The 18,841-nt window shown below is 53.2% G+C and overlaps 1 protein-coding gene across 2 annotated transcripts in view; it reads left to right on the top strand.

Annotated features, from left to right (window-relative positions):
• Positions 1-18,432, top strand: part of FBXW4 (F-box and WD repeat domain containing 4) — a 90,010-nt gene extending 71,578 nt beyond the window's left edge. For both annotated transcript variants that reach the window (XM_075534707.1, XM_075534708.1), the window contains exons 6-9: positions 5,552-5,617; positions 16,954-17,094; positions 17,447-17,588; positions 17,776-18,432. In XM_075534707.1, coding sequence (XP_075390822.1) covers positions 5,552-5,617; positions 16,954-17,094; positions 17,447-17,588; positions 17,776-17,898 — 472 coding nt within the window. In that variant the 3' untranslated portion in view covers positions 17,899-18,432. The remainder of the gene's footprint in view (positions 1-5,551; positions 5,618-16,953; positions 17,095-17,446; positions 17,589-17,775) is intronic.
• Positions 18,433-18,841: the final 409 nt, after the last annotated feature.

The following is an 18,841-nucleotide window of genomic DNA, read 5'->3' as shown; positions in this document are numbered from 1 at the left end:
CGGCCCCACGTGTGCAGACTGACACTGTCACTGTCACGGAAGTCCCCACAGGCTGCTCCTGTCATTGCCTATCCTTGACATTACCCTCAGCTTCCTCTTCTGTGGAGAGCATGCAGCTGGATGTTTCTCCAGCTGCCCAGAGGGATGTCTGTTGGTATGCGAACAAGATTTCTATGTCTCTTGTTGTCCTTCCCCTTTTGTGTCCTGGGGAGCCCTGTTGGCGGGATCAGAGCAACTGGCTGCCTCCTGCTCACCTGCCCAGGCCCCTCTCTCTCCCCTTCCTGACTTAGGTTGATCCTCCATTCTCACTCCACTGGCCCCTCCCTCTCAGTGCTGCCGTGGCAGCCACTGTGCCTGGCTTGCCTCCTTCCCCTCGCTGAGTGGGTTTCTGTGACCTTCGCACTGTCCTCCTGCTTTGAGACTTGTTCACTGTAATGGTGTCAGTGGCGGAGGTTAGCAGATGGCGGCAGCAGCAATGCGACCTGACAGGTTCTAATGATTCCCTCCTTCCCACCCTTGCTGGCCTAGCCGATGGAGGGGCAGGGGTTTCCTGGAGGTATTTAAGGAGGGGGCCAGGAGAAATAGTGGGTCCCCCAGGTGCCGATGAGGACTGTGACCTCTGCTGCTATAATATCAGTGTTTCACAGGCAGGGGGGTTCAGGAGCCCACTTGCAGCCCATCAAAAATTGATTTAATTGCAATTTTTCCTCCAATTAGGAGCGCTGGAGCCTGACTAATTGGAGTAATAGAGAGTAATAAGGCTCAGATAAAAAGCCTTCCTCGGCTGCCTTTGTATCTCCTGTCAGTGCCTGTCAGAGGTCAGAGAGCTTGCATATTCTATTAGGCAGCCCGGCCTTCATTTGTACAAATTAGTTTACCCAACAGTAATTAAAATGCCAATGTGGGTTGAAGAGAACTGAATACACTTGATGGGCATGTTGGTGAATGATGTGACAGCTTTGGTGGCCTCCCTTGCCAAAGTGTGTCAGCCCAGGCTCAGAGGCTACTGGGGTCTGGGCTAGCTGGGCGACTATAGGCCAGCCACGGGGCAGCAGCTGCCGAGCATGCCACCGCTACTGCCACGCCTCAGAGGTCGCAGTCCCTTCTTCTTCCAGGAGGAACTGCTCAGTCCGTCATTCAGTAAGCCTGAGCGTGTTTAGTATGCACCAGGCGTGATTTGATTGACCAGCTGGGGCAGGTGAACGAGAAGACGACTTAGCATGTAGCCTGGGTGAGAAGTGTTGAGGTGTAGTGATAGCTTGACCGCTGGAACAGGTTCAAATTCCAGACCCACCAGCGGCTCCCTGTGTAACCTAGAGCAAGTCACCTGACTTCTCTGCGCCTCAGCTTCCTCATCTGTAAAATGGGGAGAGTGAGAGAAACCTACTTCCGGGCTGTGAGAGTGGGATGGACCGAGGTTTTGAAATGCTTGCTTGGGCGGCATTTTTCCCTTCCCAGGCCCTGCTCATTTTCCTCCTTACCGTCCTCTTGTCTTTTCTAAGTCTCCATATTTTCCAGTCTTCCACCCAAGTGTAAAACTCCTTATTCTCCAGGAGTCTTTCTCCCGCACGAGGACTCTGGAATCCACTCCGTGGTCCTGATGCTGGTCTCTGTGCTGCCAGGTGTAGCTGAGCTAAGGCTAGGGGGCCCATAAAATGGGCTGGAGATCTGGGCAAGGTTTGGGACAGGATGAGATATTGTAGCAGGCTGGCTTCCAGTAAGGAGTTTTTAAGTCCATAAAGAAAGGAATTTAGGGAGTCAGAATGAGTTTGAGATCTTCAAGCTGAGTGAGTGAGCTTGCGTGCAAGGGTTAGTGTGTGTGTATGTGTGCCCGTGTGTGCATGTGTCTGGGAAGGAGTCTGTGGGGCTTGACATTGTGTTTTAGATACTGTGGTGCTTCTCATCTGGATGTAGTGTTTAGTTTATGAGGGACTTGTCACCATCCTAATGATGTTGGGCCATGTCAGGTGTCATCCAGGTCTGAATCTGTGTTGATTTAGGAGGAGCAGAGGGACCGCCTTCTTAGTCTACAAGACTACTTTCCTAAGCCTTGCTGACTTTGAGCTTTGGCCCTAGAGCCCTGCCTTTTGAGTCCGTGGGAACTCACGGTGACCCTGTCGGAGAGTAGATCTACCTCTAGTGTCACTCAGGCTCTTCACCGTACAGAAGCAGACTACCACGTCTTTCTCTTGTAGGTTTAAACCACTGACTCTTGGTTCATAGTGGAGCACTGGCCACTGTGCTGCCATGCTTCTCTGCCCTTCGGCAGGCCTTTCAACTCAGCGTCACGGATTTGTATTGACTGTCTTTTCGGGGCCAGGCACTGTACCAGGGTTCACAGAGGGACCAGACATTTCACAATGTCACAGGGGAGATGGGAAGATAAACTTCAAATACCATTGGCCCTACGAGGGAAAGAGCAGAGTATGGTAGACCCCCTCGGAGGCCACCAGTTTGTGCCTCGCTGCGTGTCCAGTGTTCGTTGGCCCTGTGCCTGAGATACTCCTGAGGGACAGATGGGGCTGAGGGCAAAAGCTATTTGAATGTTCATTTTTTTCTGAGAGGAGCTGGGTTTGGGGTTGATTTCTTTTTTTTTCCCCCAGTAACTTTAAACCCTAAATTGTGGTTACAGCAAAGATCTCAATGAGGAAGATCTTTGAGCAGTCCTTAGGAGGAGCTGGCAGAGGAGCTGGCTCATTCCATTCGGCTCATCTCCAGGTGTTTATAGAGAACCTTTGGCATGCATAGCATGGGACCAAAGCAGTGAGGCAGGTGGAGGGCATTTGGCTGAAGCTATCAGGTTGATATGCATGAGGCAGAAGACTGGAGGAAGGTTTATGTTCAGACTACGGTCCACTGCCTGGGGAAGCTTACAGCAGGAAGGGTGGCAAGACAGCGTTTGGGACAGAAATCCCACCCTGCAGGCCCAGTTTTCAAAGGACTTTATCTGGAGAGGCTTGAAGGCCATAGGCAACTGTCCTAAGTGGAGTTACAGCATTTTGAGTAAATCTGTGGGAACCTGGCTGCACTTTGTGTTTGTGTTCTGTGCAGTGGGGTGCTCACCTCTCTTGAGGGGCCTCGTTGTTGGATGATAGGCATCTCTTGGGTGTTCAGAAGAGTGAATTCCTTCTATTCTGCTCCTTGTCTCTGGAAAGACTGCACCTGCATGAATCTTTTTAATCTTTACTAGAATGCGAAGGGTCCGAGCTGCTGTCTTCTGCTTCCTAAAGGCCGTGAGGGGCCTTTTTTTTTGGTGGTGGTGGGGGCATGCATGGCCACTCAGATTGTGTCTGCAGCCAACCTGACCCTTGAGAGTCCTAGGCCACCCCTGTAGCCTGTGTATGTATCCTGATTGAGTTCCAGCTCGACCAGGCTCAAAATCTGCCTCATTGGTGCTCAGATGGTTTGAGTGTTAAATTTGATTAAAGGAACCCCTGGTGGCTCAGTGGTTAAGCATTGGCTGCTTACCAAAAGATTAGCAGGTCAGATCCATTGAGAGCTTCCTGGGAGAACCTGATGATCTGGTCCATAACTGTTACAGCCCTGGGGCAGTTCTGCATTATCATACAGGCTGTTGTGAGTTACAATTGACTAGACAGCACATGACTACAACCGATTTGATTAAGACCTTACAGCCTCCTAAGGGGCAGACACACTTGGCTTTCTCTTCTGTCCCAGCGCCAGGCCAAGGAAAGGGTTTTTGTTTTGTTTTGTAATGAAATGTCTCATGCCATGTGCCAGGTTTAAAGGTGGATGGGGCTGGAATAGATGGGACAGAAGTCCTGGGAAGATGTTTGCAGCTGTCCCCTTCTCCCCCGCATGTGCCCAGCCTGCTGGGCGGTCAGGACTCAGAGGGGGTGGGTAGGGAATGGCAGGGATTAATGTTTCAGGTCTCTTCCATTCCTTCTCTATTGACTTGCCTTGATGCTAATTTAGGCCTGTGGCCAGTCAGGGACCTACTCAAGAAATGTCTGGGTGTCTGTGTTGGCGCCCCTCACCCACTCCCACCCCTCAAAAGTCTGGAGAGCCCAATTGCCTGCTCAAATGATTTCCAAGTGGCTATTATGTTTCCAACCCACGGTAATTGGCTTTACCAGTTATTAATGGATTACCCTAAGGGGAAAAATGTTGGAGGGAGGGAGGTGAGGGCAACACCTCTTGGCTTTGTAGTTTGGGGCTGCAGTGTCCAGTGGCTGCTTCCAGGTGGGGAGGCATCCAGGGCCTGCATGCACGGCCCAGCTGACACTGCCACACCAGTTTAGTGGCAGCTGGCAGTCTTATGGGTCAAGTTTTGGCTTGAGGCGTGGAAGCCCAGGGTCATTGGCATGACCTTATTATTAGCCTGGGGCTAAGAAGCCGACACCTGCCCTGCACGTTTGATTGTAAACCAGTGGCTTGGCCACTGCCTGCACTAGTGTCCCCCCCAGCACAGCCCAAGCCCACAGGCCTCTCAGCGGAAACCCACCCCCACTCCAATCTCCAGTGGGGTCAGCGGGCCACAGGTGCTGGGCCAGGGCAGGTGGGCTGCCGCCTCCACATGGCTAACATGTCATTAGTGTGTCCAGCCCCTTATTCCTCCTACCTGCCCCACCCCCATCCCAACATGCAAGGACATGGCCCATGCCTGCTGCAGGGCTCCCGAGCGACACCACAGCTTTCAACTCTTGCTGTTGTTTAGGTTTTCAAGCCCAAGGTTCTTGTCGCCTTCTCCTTACCCCTCCCTCTCCCTCCACAAAGGAGTGTTCCCGCTGGTTCAAGTGCCAAGTCCCAGCACCATGGCCAACTTGATTCCATGTGCTGATCCTTCCCTCTGGCTTGTGCCTCACATGAAAATGACATGGGGCAGACTGTATGTGTGACCTCTTGGGGGCTTTAAGAGGCACCCTAGAAAATATGGACAGAGTGCTTGTGGTCCACCGCCTCCTGGTGGCACCTGTCATTACCTTCTAAGCTGCCTGCCTCTCACCCTCCTCCCAACACCTGGCCTGCCTGGCCCTCATGCCCCCACTCTCCCCCATCCACGGGGTCTCCTCACTGCTCGTATTTCTCCTTTTCCCAGTTTGAAGCCTTTCCACCTGCCACTGTCCCCACTGCCAGCTTCTCAGCTCTTAAACCTTCAGTAACATCCCCAACCACTCTCACCTCCAACCAGGACATCTCCTTCCAGCCCCTACTCCCTGTCCCTGGAGACCTCTTCTGTGCCTTGGGTATTGTGGTCTCAGGGTTCATACCACCAAGCTGGCAGACTTGTTCACTGGGGCAGGTAAGAATGGTGGTGCTCACAATTGCCCATCTATGGATTTGGCTATTATGGCGAGTAGAGACCACACCAGTCAGTCTGGGCAGCTGCACCTGATGGCTTGGTTCTCCAACAAGGCAGCTCTGGGAGGTCCAGCCCTCACCATGTTCCCAGCTGTGGTCCCACAACTCCTCTGCTGGCCCTCTGGGCTGCTTCTCTCATCTAGTTTAACCCCATAATCCCCGGGGAATGAGGACGACGCCTCCAGTTGTGTAACTGTTTGCTCTGACTTGCTCTCCTTTTGTTTTGCAGCTCCTTTGTGACAGGGACAGCTTGTTGTGGGCACTTCTCACCCCTCAGAATCTGGGACCTCAACAGGTAAGAGATTCCTGAGCCCAATGGTTTCCAGTGGGGGTGGGGTCAGAGCAGCCCATTGGCTGGCTGAGTGTCCTGGAGAATGCAGAAGGACCTGCCTTGAGGCCCTCAGGCAGCCTGAGCTGTGGCACCCACCTCACATGGCAGCATTCAAGGCAACCTGAGGAAGTCTGATACTAGATAATTAGTTGCATGTAGATTTGATTATAATAGCAGCAATTTGGATTTATGATACTTTCTCTGAGGAGCTCCTGACTATATAGTTATGTAAATCCTCACTGAATCTCATGGATGATGGCTTTTAAAAAAAATCAATTTTTAAGATGTAAAAAAAGAATTTTAGAAAATGGTTTAAATACATCCAACTTTTAGTCTCAATTCTCTCTTGGCAGGCTCGACACATTTCCACCTGGTTATATTTATTCATGTATTTTTCCACTTTTCGTCACAGGCTGTTGTAAAAATAGGATGGAGAAACATGCGTCTGCTTTTTTTGTCGGGTGCCCTTGAGTCAATTTCAGTTCATACAATTCCTGTGATGGAGTGGAACTGCCTCTGGGGTCTCTCGCCTGTAGTCTTTGGGTTGCAGAAAGGACTGCCAGATCTCTCTCCTTCAGAGCCAGTGTGTAGGTTCAAACTGCCAGCCTTTCTGTTCGACATTCGACCACCACCCCACCTTTGATCAGGATTCTTCTGTGGAATCTTTGATCAAAATATTCAGGAAAGGTAGCCAGGTACCATCCAGTTCTTCTGTTCTCCTGACAAACAGGTTTTCGTTCCTGAAGGCAATTAACCACACTCCATATCCTCCCTCCTGTCCGATTCTCCTTCCTCAGTTGTTCCAGGGGAAGAGACCACTTGTGCCTGGGTAGCCACTTGCCAGCTTTTAAGACCTCAGGCACGATCCAATGAATTTGGAGGTACAGTAGGCACCTTGAATTTGCTATTAGGTCAGTTAACTGGGATGTTCAAGAAGCCATGACTTTAAGCCTCCAAATTAAGGCCCTAGACTCCAGGCTGATGGTGATACATAAGCAGCTACCCTTTTTTATTTGTCATCATAAATATATCCTCCCCAGTTTTTGTCAGTTCAACTTTTTACAGGTGACAGCAATTGTAATTGATGTCAATAATAACCCGGTGTGCAACCCACCCAGTAGTGTTCCACCACTAACCTCTTGACCCCTACCTCCCCCACTCCTGGTGACCATGAGGAAACCCTGTTCTCTGTTTGCCTTTGCTTGTCTTTTGATGTGAGGTGATGATACAGTATTTGTCCTCTTGTGGCTGGCTTATCTCACTAAGCATAAAGTCTGCAGCAAGCTTCACTTCTCCATGGTGAGCCTGCGCTACCTGGTGTTGGTCCCGTCCTCTCTTAATGGGCATTGAGATTGACTCCACCTTTTGCCCACTGAGTCGTGCTGCAGTGAGCACTCCTGTAGGTCTCCCTTTGAGTCTCAGCTTTCAAGTCTTTGGATTCAATACCTAGGAGTGGCTCTTACTTTTTTATTGCTGAATAAGTCAATGGATGGATCACAGTTTAGATTACCCATTGGAGGGCATTTGGAGTGTTTTCAATTTCTTTCCTATTGCAAATAAAGCCACACAAAACACTTGTGTACAAGTTTTGTACATGTTTTTATCACTCTAAGATACATACCCAAGAGTACAACTTCTGGGTCCTTGCTACATGAATGTTTAATAATAATAAAAAACAATGCCAAACTATTTTCGAGTACCTTCACCATTTCACATCCCCATCAGCAGTGTGCGAACCAGGTTCTCCGCGTCCTCACCAGCATTTCGTGCTGTGTGCTAAGTTTTTAGCTGTGTGTGACATCGCAATGATTTTAATTCACATTCCTTAGTGGCTAAGAATGTTGAGTTATCTTTTTGTGTGCTTATATCTGTTCATGTCATTTACCCATAATCTAACCGGATGATTTGCTTTTCCACTGTTGAACTGAAAGTTAGTTCTGTATTCATTCTAGATGAGTCTTTTGTCAGATACATGATTTGCAATTATTTTCTTTCCATCTGTAGCTGGTCTTTTTACCTTCCTACCAGAGTCCTCTGCAAAGCAAAAGCTTTGGATGAAATCACGTGATCACCTTCCTCTTCTCCTGTGACCCTGCTTTGGGTACCTAGTCAACACTCTTCTCCCAGCCTAGGCTCAGCCTTGTCTTCTAAATGCCTTGACACACAGTGGCGGGGGAGATATGCTTGTTTCCTCCTGCTTACTCCGCTTGCCTAGCTTTGTCTTCTCTTTTTCTTCTTCTTTTTTTTTTTGTGTGTGTATAAGAAAGAGTTTTATATCAAAAGGTAACTATATAACAAGAAGGCAGTCCGTAAGTTGGATGCTAGTCCCCAAGTCTCTCTTCAACTCCTGTCGTAGGTTTTGATGAGAAAGGTGCTGCAGGGTGACCAAAGGCGATGTGCAGTGTAGGCACCGGTGGCTCTGCGTCATCGGCATCAGAATCCCAGCAAGGAGGAAGACGAAGAGGCACAGAGAGGGGCTCCTGTCTGTCCATGCCGGTCCCTGTCTCTGCACACACACCCCTTTCCCTGCCTTTATGAGAAGGCCATACACCCACGGAGGCATCGTTAGGCTGTGTGTGGCCTGACTGACAGGTTGATTCCACCCCTACACTTTCACGAATCTTGAAGTTGACATCATCTACCCATCACATCTGATAACTTCAAACTTAAGTTTATTGGTTCTCTGTTTTCAATTAATATAGCGTTTGCAAGGGTCTTCTCCTTTGCTCGCTATCTCCCCAGGAAAAAAATGTTAACCATATCTTTTTTCTAAGAGAATTCCCAAAGATGTAGAACACATAAGATGGTGTTTTTTTGACCCCACCCTCACATGAGATGTTTTAATTAAACATGGGCTTTTGTTTTTCTACAAAATTTTCTTCTGGTGGTCAGAACCACAGGGAGAGGGAATTACTGCTTCCACAAACAACTCTTTACGTTGGGGCGGGGCTGAGCGTTTGCGTGCCGGCTCTTTGGGAAGGGCTCCTGAAGCTGTGTTCCTGGACAAGGGGAAGCTAGGCTCTGAAGGACAGACCTCCTCCTGAGAATGTCGGCCCTGCTCCTCCAGGCCTTTCTCAGTTCCAAGCCAAAGACGTTGGTCCTTCCTTTGTTCCTCACAGACAATAGTAGATGAGCTAGGGCGCCAGTAATGAAGACATAATTCCAAAGTGGCTCAAGGAGCAACATTCTTACTAAAATGGCAAGGAGTATAGAAGTCGGGGTGGTGGCTCCACGGTTGATGGGCACTATCTTCCCCTCGGTTTCTGGTGTGCCACGTCCTCCTCAGGGAGCCGGAGCCCTGTGCTACGAAGGCTTGCTTACAGCAGCTCCACCAGCTTACAAGGCAACCCGCCTGGGTCTTTTGTAAATGGGAAGCCTTTCTCTGGAGCCTTCTCGCCTTCACTGAGCTAAAATGAAATTCCTTCCTTGCTCACTCTAAACCAAACCTTGCGAAGAGCGTGTGGTGACCAGTCGATATCGACTTGCTGCACCTGGGGAAGAGCCGAACTGTCCGCGAACCTGGGGGCAGACTGTGTGGTCCTTTGAGAAAGAAGGTGAGAAATGGCTGACTGGTGCTCACCGTTTTGATCTCAGGACTCTTCTCACCTGAAAGTGTCTCTTAATGGATCTCGTTTTAATCCCTTTGGAAACGAGGTATTCTTCAATGAGCACTGAACAGCTAAGGCGTGAGCTGATGAGTGAAAGGTGTTACCATCTTATTCTAGAGCAGCGCTTCTCCGCTTTCCTCGGGCCGCGACCCTTTCCTACAGCTCCTCATGTGGTGGTGAGCCCCCCAACCATAACATTATTTTCATTGCTATTTCATCACTGTCATTTTGCTACTGTGATGAATCAGGTGACCCCTGTGAAAGGGTCATTTGACCCTCAAAGGGGTCGCCACCCACAGGTTGAGAACTGCTGTTCTAGATAAGTCTACTTTTGTTAATGTAGCCGGTCCGTGTGCTGCAAACAGAGCTGAACCTCTGTGGGGTTCCTTTGTTCTGGAGCTGTGGGTGACTGTTAGCGTTCCTGCCATGGGACAAGTGTTCCCATGAGCCCACCCTGCGAAGCCTCCTGCGGGTAAGACTCAGGGCCTGTGAAGAGTCGGTGGGGGAGCACAGACTGCAGTCACAGACCTGGGCTCCAGACAGACCTGGGCTCTGCCGCTGATTAACCGCCCCCAGGGAGCTCCAAGGTGTATGTCTCAACGGGAGCAGAAAGCTGCCTCTTTCTTCCACTGCACCTCCTGGCATCTAGTGCGGGACTCACTCCACCACCCACCACCATGAGAAAGAAGCCAAACTCACTACCATCGAGTAGAGTTTGACTCATAGCAATCCCCTACAGGACAGGGTAGAACTGCCCCTATGAGTGTCCGAGGCTGTCATTCTGTATAGGAGGAGAAAGCCTCATCTTTCTCCTGCTGAGCGGCTGGTGGTTTTGCGCTGCTGACATTCCGGTACGTAAGCACTACGAGCATGAGGAAAGACAATGAGCGCTGGTGTTTGGGGAAAGCGCCCTGCATTTTCCCATCACAGCAGGGCATGTGGCTGATGCACCGTGGTCACCTCCTCCACACCCACTGTCTTCTTCCACACAAGTCCCCTGGAGTTTGTATAGGCTCAGCCTTTTCCATCCTAAAAAAAGAGTGGTTGAGAAGGTGGACCTGCTGACCTCGTGGTACTGAAAAGGCTCTTGACAGTAAGGCTGCAGATCAGAGATGGACCCAGCTGCTGAGAGGCCCTTGTGGCCTGGCACCGGCCCAGGCTTTCAAGACAGGTAAAGGTGAGGGCTGCCCCACAATGGCCCAGCTAGGTACAGTGCAAAGGTGGAGTGACTGGCCCTGGCTTCCAGGAGTGAGGACACGCCTGGGCACAGATGGCATTCCCAGCCACCTACTCTTTGAATGACACTTCCTTCGGCAGTCCCCAGACCTTACTCCAAACACTGGGTGTGCACTTTGCCTAGAAAGCATTCATGTGAGCGTGGGCTAAGGCCACCTAAGGGATCTATCTGCTGGCTTGGCACCCCTGTCCACTCTCTTCTCTGCAGACTCCCCACCTCACCTTTCAGGAGCCAGGGCCTCGTTCCACATCTGCCCTGTCCCCCAGGACAGAGCAGGGGGTGAGGGAAAGATGCCCTGGTGGAGACATCCACTTTTGGAGGGAGGAAGCGGATGGGCAGGACAAGTGTCTGACGCGGTCTTTCCAGAGAAACCCAGGCAGATAATAAAGCCATGTAGAAAATAGGATTACGGTAATGAACAGGCAGGACAGAGTTTGATCTTTCAATAACTCCAAAGCCTGACTGACAGGCCAATCTGACAGGTGGAGCAACCTCACGGGCAGGACAGAGTGGCTGGGCGGTGTGCAGAACTGGGCGGACTCAGCTTTTAACCTGTCACAGCTGAAACCTGAGGAGCCCCCAGGTTTTCTCTTTTATGTGTGTGCTATGGGGCAGGGGGTGGTGCTGGGGGATGGTTTGGCTCTGAACATCACCTCTCGGTGCGGGAGGGGGCTAGGAGCTCACCCCCTCCATGTCTTCCCTGGGTCTCTCAGGTATCCACCGTCAGGACCTCATTCCAGCCAGACCCCTGGACCTCTCTATTCTGTGGGCTGGGCTAGCTGGGGGAGGGGCAGTGCTGCCCGAGGCAGATGGCCTTCTCTTCCTTTCTCTCCTGGAACTAAGGGCAGAGGAGAGGAAGATGGCGGTCCTTCGGCAGCCTGGGAGGTGTCAGAGCTTCCTAGAATAGCTGGTCTTCAGGCCCATCCCCTGCCCCATGGGAGGAGTGTCAGGATGTCCTGCACTGGCCCCACCAGCTAGTCAAGTGCCCTGGCTAGGCCCTGTCATGCCATCAGGCCCTGACCCTGAGGGCCACAGGAATGGAGGCCCAGCTTGTGCTGCCTGCCCCTTAGCATGGCCCAGGCTGGGCCTTCGGGCCTTTTCCTGTGGCACACTTGCTGGTGGCTGGAAAGCCCGGGGGGCAGGGTGTTGACTGGCCTGGCATCAACCCCTCGCCCCCTTGGCCTTGCTTTTCCTTTGGATTTTGCATTTGAGCTGGATCTAGCACTTGTGGCTTGAGAGCAGGGTATAGCTGCCCCTGTAACTATGGATAAGTGGGCACAACCAGGATGAAGAGGTTTGTGCTCCCAGATCCAAAAGTGTGACAGTGAGACCAGACACAGTCCTAAGCCAGTGTGGGCACTGTGAAGTGTGGAAGGGGATTGGGTGGGCACATTGGGGGTTCACGTCCTCGGCTGGTCACTGCATCTCCTGTAGGTGTAATTGCATGCTTGCCCTGCACCCACTCTTCCCCTGAAGTCTAGGCGCATCAGGTCGACACAGCTCCATTGCCTCCCAAAGCCCCTTAACTTCCACTGCTCATCAAAAGGAAGGACTCCATCGACCTGCCCGTTCTGCCCTGTGCCCTGGGCTTTGTCCCTCTGTGCCTTTGCCCAGGCTGAGCCCAGTGTCGGGGACCCTCCGTCTCTCCGGAACATAGCTCTGTTCCAGGGCTGCTTGCGTTGGACCTTCCTGGTGTGAGGGCACACCTGAGGCCCCCAGGTCAGCCCAGTGTGGCCTGGTGTCTCCCCCTGGCTGAGCTGGCCTGTGTGGTCAATAACAATTAGAACATGTATGGTGTGGGGAATGGTGAGAGGCACAGAGAAACATGTCCTGCGCCCTGGTGGACGGCCAGGCATTCTTGGTGCCCATACACCCCAGGTGTGGCTTTGTCTTTGCTCTGCCTCTGCCCCTGCCCCCACCCCATGCAGGGGCCTGGCCCTCAGTCCGGGTGATTATGGGAATTGCCCCTCTTTAAAGTACCTGCCTCTGCCTTTGAAAGTCTTACTGGCAGCTTTTTTGATTTTCTTTCCCTCTTTAAGGAACCCTGTAATTTCTTTCTTTCTTTCTCCCCCTTCCTTTCTGTTTTTGTCCCCTGTCCCCTGAACTCTTTGAAATTGGCTCTCTGCCTACTGACACCAAACTGATACTTTGCGTTTCACTTCTCCTTATCCCTTTATGGCAACAGATGTTGAAATTTTGTATCCTTTTATCTGCCCGGCTGCCCCTTCCTGTAATTACGGTCCCCTTGTTAGCAGTACAAAGTGGGCTGCCTGGCCTTTGAGCCATTGTGTCTGAACACGTGTGCATGGGCGGGGGTGGGGGCTGCGCACGCATGTGAAGACCTGGTGCCTGGTAAGGGCCCTTCTTCTCCCCTGATGCAGCCAGGGCAAAGGCCTCCACCGGCTTCTCCTGCTGGGCTCCACCACTTAGCTTACAGCTGCGACCGGCCTGGCTCTCAAACCACAGGTTCAGCTGCAGGCCTGGACGGTGGGGGTGGGGGTGGGATCCAACAAAGACTAGATAAGGACGTGAAAGTGGCCCTGGGTGTCCTGGGGAGAGTCGGCTTGGGCAACTGATAATGTTGAGGGACAGTGACAGTGGCTGTCATGTCCTTGATGGTAAGGAGTGTCCTATAAAACCATGTACTCTGGAACATATGAATCAGACTTTAATACTCACCAGATGTGCCACAACTGAGTCTTAGTCTTCTCACCTGTAAAATGAGGTCAAGAAAACTTACCTCAGAGGTCTGCTGACTACAAGCACACAGGCTGCAGCATCACCTGCCTGGTTTCCCTCTCTGGGTGCTGGGTTCCTGATCTGAAAGCTGGCGGCTCAAGGGTTACAGGTAGGGAATGTGAACCTGAAGGCCCACGGTGGTCTGGAAGCCAGATCCCATCAGCCTTTGTAGTCCACTCACTTACCCAGGCCTCCAGCCGAGTCACCTAGCTAACCTAACCACTGCCCAGACAGCCCAGCTGCCTGCCCTCTGCACCCATGGCTCTGCTCTGTCCCCCTGCACTGCCCGCTCCTATCACTCACTAACCTGAGAGTCAGCCCAGTTCTCCCAGCCAGAAGTAATCTCTTGCCGGACTTCCAGCCACACTTTGTATTCATGCAGCTATATGTGCATGAGGTAGACTTCACTCCTGCACCAGGAACTGGTCTTCGAAGTCACATCTCCCTGCAGTGTCTGCTGAGCAGTGTGGACAAGCGTCCACAGAACATGTTAAAAAAAACAACGCAGACCCTCCCATTTGCTTGTGGCTATCGGTCCCCTGAGACCAGAGATGTCGCTTTCCTCCTTTAGAAGCCATTATTACATTTCAGGGTGGTACCACCATATAGGAGGATGGCCTCGTACCGAGATCTAGGAAGAAGCCCCAATAGGATCTCTACAGAGTGCCATCAGGAAGCCAGTGTGTTAAAAATAGCTGTAAAACGGCATGGGAGCCAGGGCACTCTTAGATGTGAGCCCATGTATCGGAGGGGAGCACTTACAGGTCTTCTAGGGACATAGCTAGGGGGCATTCAGGCAGGTCAGACCAGTGGGGGGGGGGTATTGGAGGAGAGGAAGGAGCCGACTGGAAACAAAGCCCTACTTCTCAGGCTAAGACCAGAAGGCAGGAGGTGGGCCTGGCAGAGACAGTTCTTCCGTGCTGGCCAACTCTAGGTTCAGTGGATCTCCAGTCAACTGCCCCGTAATGTGATGGCTTTCAACTTCTCCCTGGCGGTCAGGCAGCGCCTCACTGCTCCAGCTTCTGGATAGCTCCAGCTCCTCCACTCCTCAGGTCTGCCCCCCCCCGCCCCCCCCCCCCCCCCCGCCCAGGTACTGGAAGAGGAGGAGGCCACAGTGCTAGAGCCAAGGCGACAGACAGGTCTCCTCCAGCCAACCTTCCCCAGATGCTTCCTATCCATCAGGCCTGCATCTGTCTTTATCTTTCCCTGGGGGGAGAGACAGACAGACAGACAGACACACACACACACACACACACACACGCGCCCTGGCCCTGCTCTGAGGCTCTATGCGGCAGCCCTATTCCCACACAAGTTGTAGGACAGCAGAGGTTTGCTTGGCACCCCCCTCCAACCCCCCACAGTGCAAGGCTAAGGAGCATTCTTAACATTCTTTCCAGAGAAAAGGGGTGAAATGTCTGAATTTGGGGGTCACTGCGTCCTACAAATTGCAATCTAATCGTTTTTTACAAGAACACACTTGCGGTAAGAAAAGGCGCTCAGGAGGAGGGGAAGAGGAGACAGACAGCTGGTTTGGGTCCCTTCCCCCCCAAAGTTTGGGGCTATTGTTGGCCGACCTCTCCCTCCACCACAGCAGCAGGGCCTGAGATTTCCAGTTAAATTGGCCCCGGGGTGGGGGCCTCGACTGGCCCTGCGGTGCCATTTCTGTTTGTTTTCTCAAATCAAAACCCCAGCAGGGCCCCGGTGGCACCGCTGGGCGGCTGTTTGAAGAGATGGGCCATTTCCCAGAGCCTGGTGTGTCAGTTTATGCTCTGAACTTAACCTCACGGGCACTGCACAACAGAGCCTCGAGGGTCCTGGGCCCAGAGGCAAAAGAAATTGTATCTTTTTATTGGCCCATTTGAAGTGTGTGTGGCCTTTCCAGAGAACCAGAGAAAGCAATGTCTCAGCTGATACACCAGGGGCTATGGGCACTTGTCTGGCCCTCTGAAGCTGGGTATACTCTTGAGCCCTTGGCCTCACCCAGTGGATAGGGTCCTTGAGCTTTCCTGAATATCTTTTGCACATGCTTGTGGCTACTGTTCAGACATGGGGGCAGTGGCCTGGTTTGAGCAGCTCAGGCTGGGTGGATCCCTTTGCAACCCCGTGGTGCCCAGCCTTCCTTCCCACTGAACCCTGGGACCAGGGCTGGGCAGGTAGAGCCACGCTGGGATTCTGTCTCCCAGCCCCCAATGCCTTTCATCTTCTATTTCAAACAGACAAACATGAAATTACTTCTGTAGATTAAAGGGGAGAGCGCCAATCGTTTCTGAAGGCCTCACTAATGGAAGGGGCAGTGGCAGGCCCCCCAAATCTGGAAGGAGAGGGAGGAGAAGTATGGACCAAAACAGTTCTTTCCTGGGCACGCCTGAATATGCACATGCTCCTGAGAGCCAGGCCAGGGGAGGGCGGAGGACAGGCTCCAGCCGCCCAGCACTGAGCCATGGCCCTTAGTGCTGCCAAGGGGTGGTTGGTCCCTCTTGGATCCTCCAGCAGACAGAGGCTAGTCATCTACCCCTAGTCGAACACCAGCAGAACTTTGAGGGGATCACCCAAAGGGGCAGGCTGAACGGGCAAAAGGAAGCCACAAAGCCTCTTCTTTAGACTCCTTCAGCCTTCAGGGCAGCCGGTGGCCCCCCAGGAGGAGTAGCCAAGGGCCACCTCTGGGGAACGGAAGGAGCCAGACTAGACTGCCCTCAGACAGGTGCTGGCTGCCTTTGCTGAAATGCTGCTTCAGTCATAGCTGGGAAGGTGGGACCCTGAGACCCAGTCCCACCCAGGCCTCTTACCTGGGCCTCCCTGTGACATGTCTATGGCCTGGTAGCCCAGAATTTCTTAGATGAAGCTCAGGGGGTGGGGTGGTCACCTTCTTCTTCATTCTCCCAATCTTTCTACAGAAATTCACCACTCCTGCCTGTCCCAGTGGCAGGGATTAGCGGGTGCACTTGATGTTGAGGGGTAGTTGCTAGGGCCAAGAGGCCCCCCTTCATGGTTGCTAGGGGCCTGGCATTGGGACGAGGGTATGCCCACTGCTGCAGTCACGGAGGGAATCACCTAGTCACAAAGAGATTGTTCTCAGTAATCTGCTCTCGGCCACCGGGAGCAGGCCGGAGCCCCGCAGGCTGGGGGCTGTGATCACAGAGCGTGCGAGCCCCGGGCTGGGGGCCAGAGGCCGGGAACACCAGGGACCAGCCTGCTAAGCTGCTTTCTCAGCAACTTCGCTCTCCGGACACAAAGGTGTTGACTTGTTTTAACATCGCCTGGGACTCCCCTGCTCCCTTTGTGTGGTCTTTATCCCCAGTGAGGTTTGAGCCCCAGATTACAGGCAGGAATTAAGGCATTGGACTTGGGCAGCTCAGAACGGCATGACCTGCAGGATCAAGGAGTCTAAAGTAACACTGTGTGTGTGTGTGTGTGTGTGTGTGTGTGTGTGTGTGTGTGTGTGTGTGTGTGCGCGCGCCCTTCAGGCCCAATCATTGCTCTGGGAAGGAGTGGTGGCGGCGGGCAGGCAGCATTGCAGGTGTGACAGAGGGGCTGCGCTGCCCAACTGTGGCCTTCAACTGGGGAGAGGCGAGGCCTGTGGCAGTATGGGAGCCAGAGTCAGGGGCCTGTCCCTCAGCTCCCTTCTGAAGGGATTGGAATTCTAGCTCAGGAAAGAAGGCTGTTCTATACTCTGAAGGGCCAAGGTGACATAGCCTCTGCTCCACCTCTCTCCCCAGTGGGCAGCTGATGACACACCTGGGCAGTGACTTTCCCCCAGGGGCTGGGGTGCTGGACGTCATGTATGAGACTCCTTCTACCCTCCTGTCATGTGGCTATGACACCTATGTTCGCTACTGGGACCTCCGTTCCAGTGTCCGGTGAGTGCTGGCCAGATGGAAAAGGGCAATGGTCCCTGGGGTGGGTCTCCTTGCCCGCGTCAGCATCCTAGGGCGAGGACACAGACTCCACATCAGGGGCTTAGCCTTCCTGAGGCACCCTGCATCCAAGCCCACCTTGCTGGCCCCTCCTGACTTGTAGTATGTTGAGGGCCCCGAGCAGGGGGGCTGGCTACCAGTGGGGCTCCGACTCCTGCCTGGAGGTGGGCATAGGAGCTTTCCCCACTGGGCTGCTCACCCAGCCCAGGATGACGCCTCATCTGCCCTCAGTCCCCTGGGGATACTGAGTGGAAGTGTTGGGTACCTCTAAACACTCCCATCTTCTCCTGGACAGGAAATGTGTCATGGAGTGGGAGGAGCCCCACGACAGCACCCTGTACTGCTTACAGACAGATGGGAACCACCTGCTGGCCACAGGCTCCTCCTACTATGGCGTAGTACGGCTGTGGGACCGGCGCCAAAGGGGCTGTCTGCATGTAAGTGTCCCACCCACCATCCCGCCTCGGGATGACAAGCTCCGTCCTTACCACAGGCTGCATCCTGGGAGTGGGTGATATACCTGGAGGGGGCCTGGGCAGGCTGGGATGGCACCCAGGCTGGGGACCCTGGGTACTGCCCTTCCTGCTGGGCTAGCTCTCCCTGCTAATCTGCCTGCCTTTGCAGGCCTTCCCGCTGACATCGACCCCGCTCAGCAGCCCTGTGTACTGCCTGCGCCTCACCACCAAGCACCTCTACGCCGCACTGTCTTACAACCTCCATGTCCTGGACTTTCAAAACCCGCGTTAGTTGGAGCACCTCAGCCTGTGGGCTGCTGGGGCCACGCTACTCAGGAATCTCTCCACCCAGAAGGGCAGATATGGCCTTGTACCTGTGACCACCATGCTCGGGGACTTGTGGGCCACCCAGGCGAGAAAGAAAGGGATGCTGTCAAGAGCATGCTGCTCAGCCCGGGCCTTGTTTTTCTGTTGGGCCAGAACAAAGACCCGGCCTCACGAGGCCCACCCTCAGAGAGCCAGCACCACCTACGAGGAGGAGAGGCACCCCAGGCTGCCAGTGGGGGCTTTTCTGTCCCTTCCCCTTTGAGAAGGGCTGAGGCTCTTCTGAGCCCGCATCCCAGCTGCAGGTCCCCCCAGGTCCCACCCTTGAGGCTTGGGCTCATTCCTGGGATGCAAGGGCTTGGTTTTGCTTTGAAACCAAGAGAGGACAAAGGAAGCCCAGCAATGTGTGTGCGTGTATGCAAGCTGAACCAGAGCTGCCTCCGGCCAGCTGTTCAGACAGGCTGGTTTCCATCTTCAGTGTAGAAATAAAAGCTCGACTATTTGCAGATCTGTTCAGGGACTGCCTAGGCAGCCCAGGGATTGGAATGATGGACTCAAACTCAGGGAGCTGTCTGCTGAGCCAAAGAACAAAGGTCTTTCTCCTTTGGAAGACTTGCCGCTAACCTTGGTGGGGGTGGGGTGGGGTGGGGTGGGGTGGGGGTGACCTGTGGTATACAGAGAAACATGGAAGAGCCTGGAGGCAAAGCTGCTCTCTGTTGCAACCTTTCTCCAGTCTGCCCAGTCCACTCAACCCTCAGCTCCTCCGAACACCTGGGGTCCAGCTTCTCACCCACACCACCCAGGGCCTGTTTCTAAGGTTTCTGCGCTAAGGTGACCAGATGTCCTGCTTTTGGCAGGACAGTCCTGATTTTGAACAATTTTCCCTGCGTCCTGCGGCATTTTTTAAAAGT

The sequence above is a fragment of the Tenrec ecaudatus genome, chromosome 16, assembly GCF_050624435.1.
Source record: "Tenrec ecaudatus isolate mTenEca1 chromosome 16, mTenEca1.hap1, whole genome shotgun sequence".
NCBI classification, from domain to species: domain Eukaryota; kingdom Metazoa; phylum Chordata; class Mammalia; order Afrosoricida; family Tenrecidae; genus Tenrec; species Tenrec ecaudatus.
This window is presented reverse-complemented; position numbering and strand designations above follow the sequence as displayed.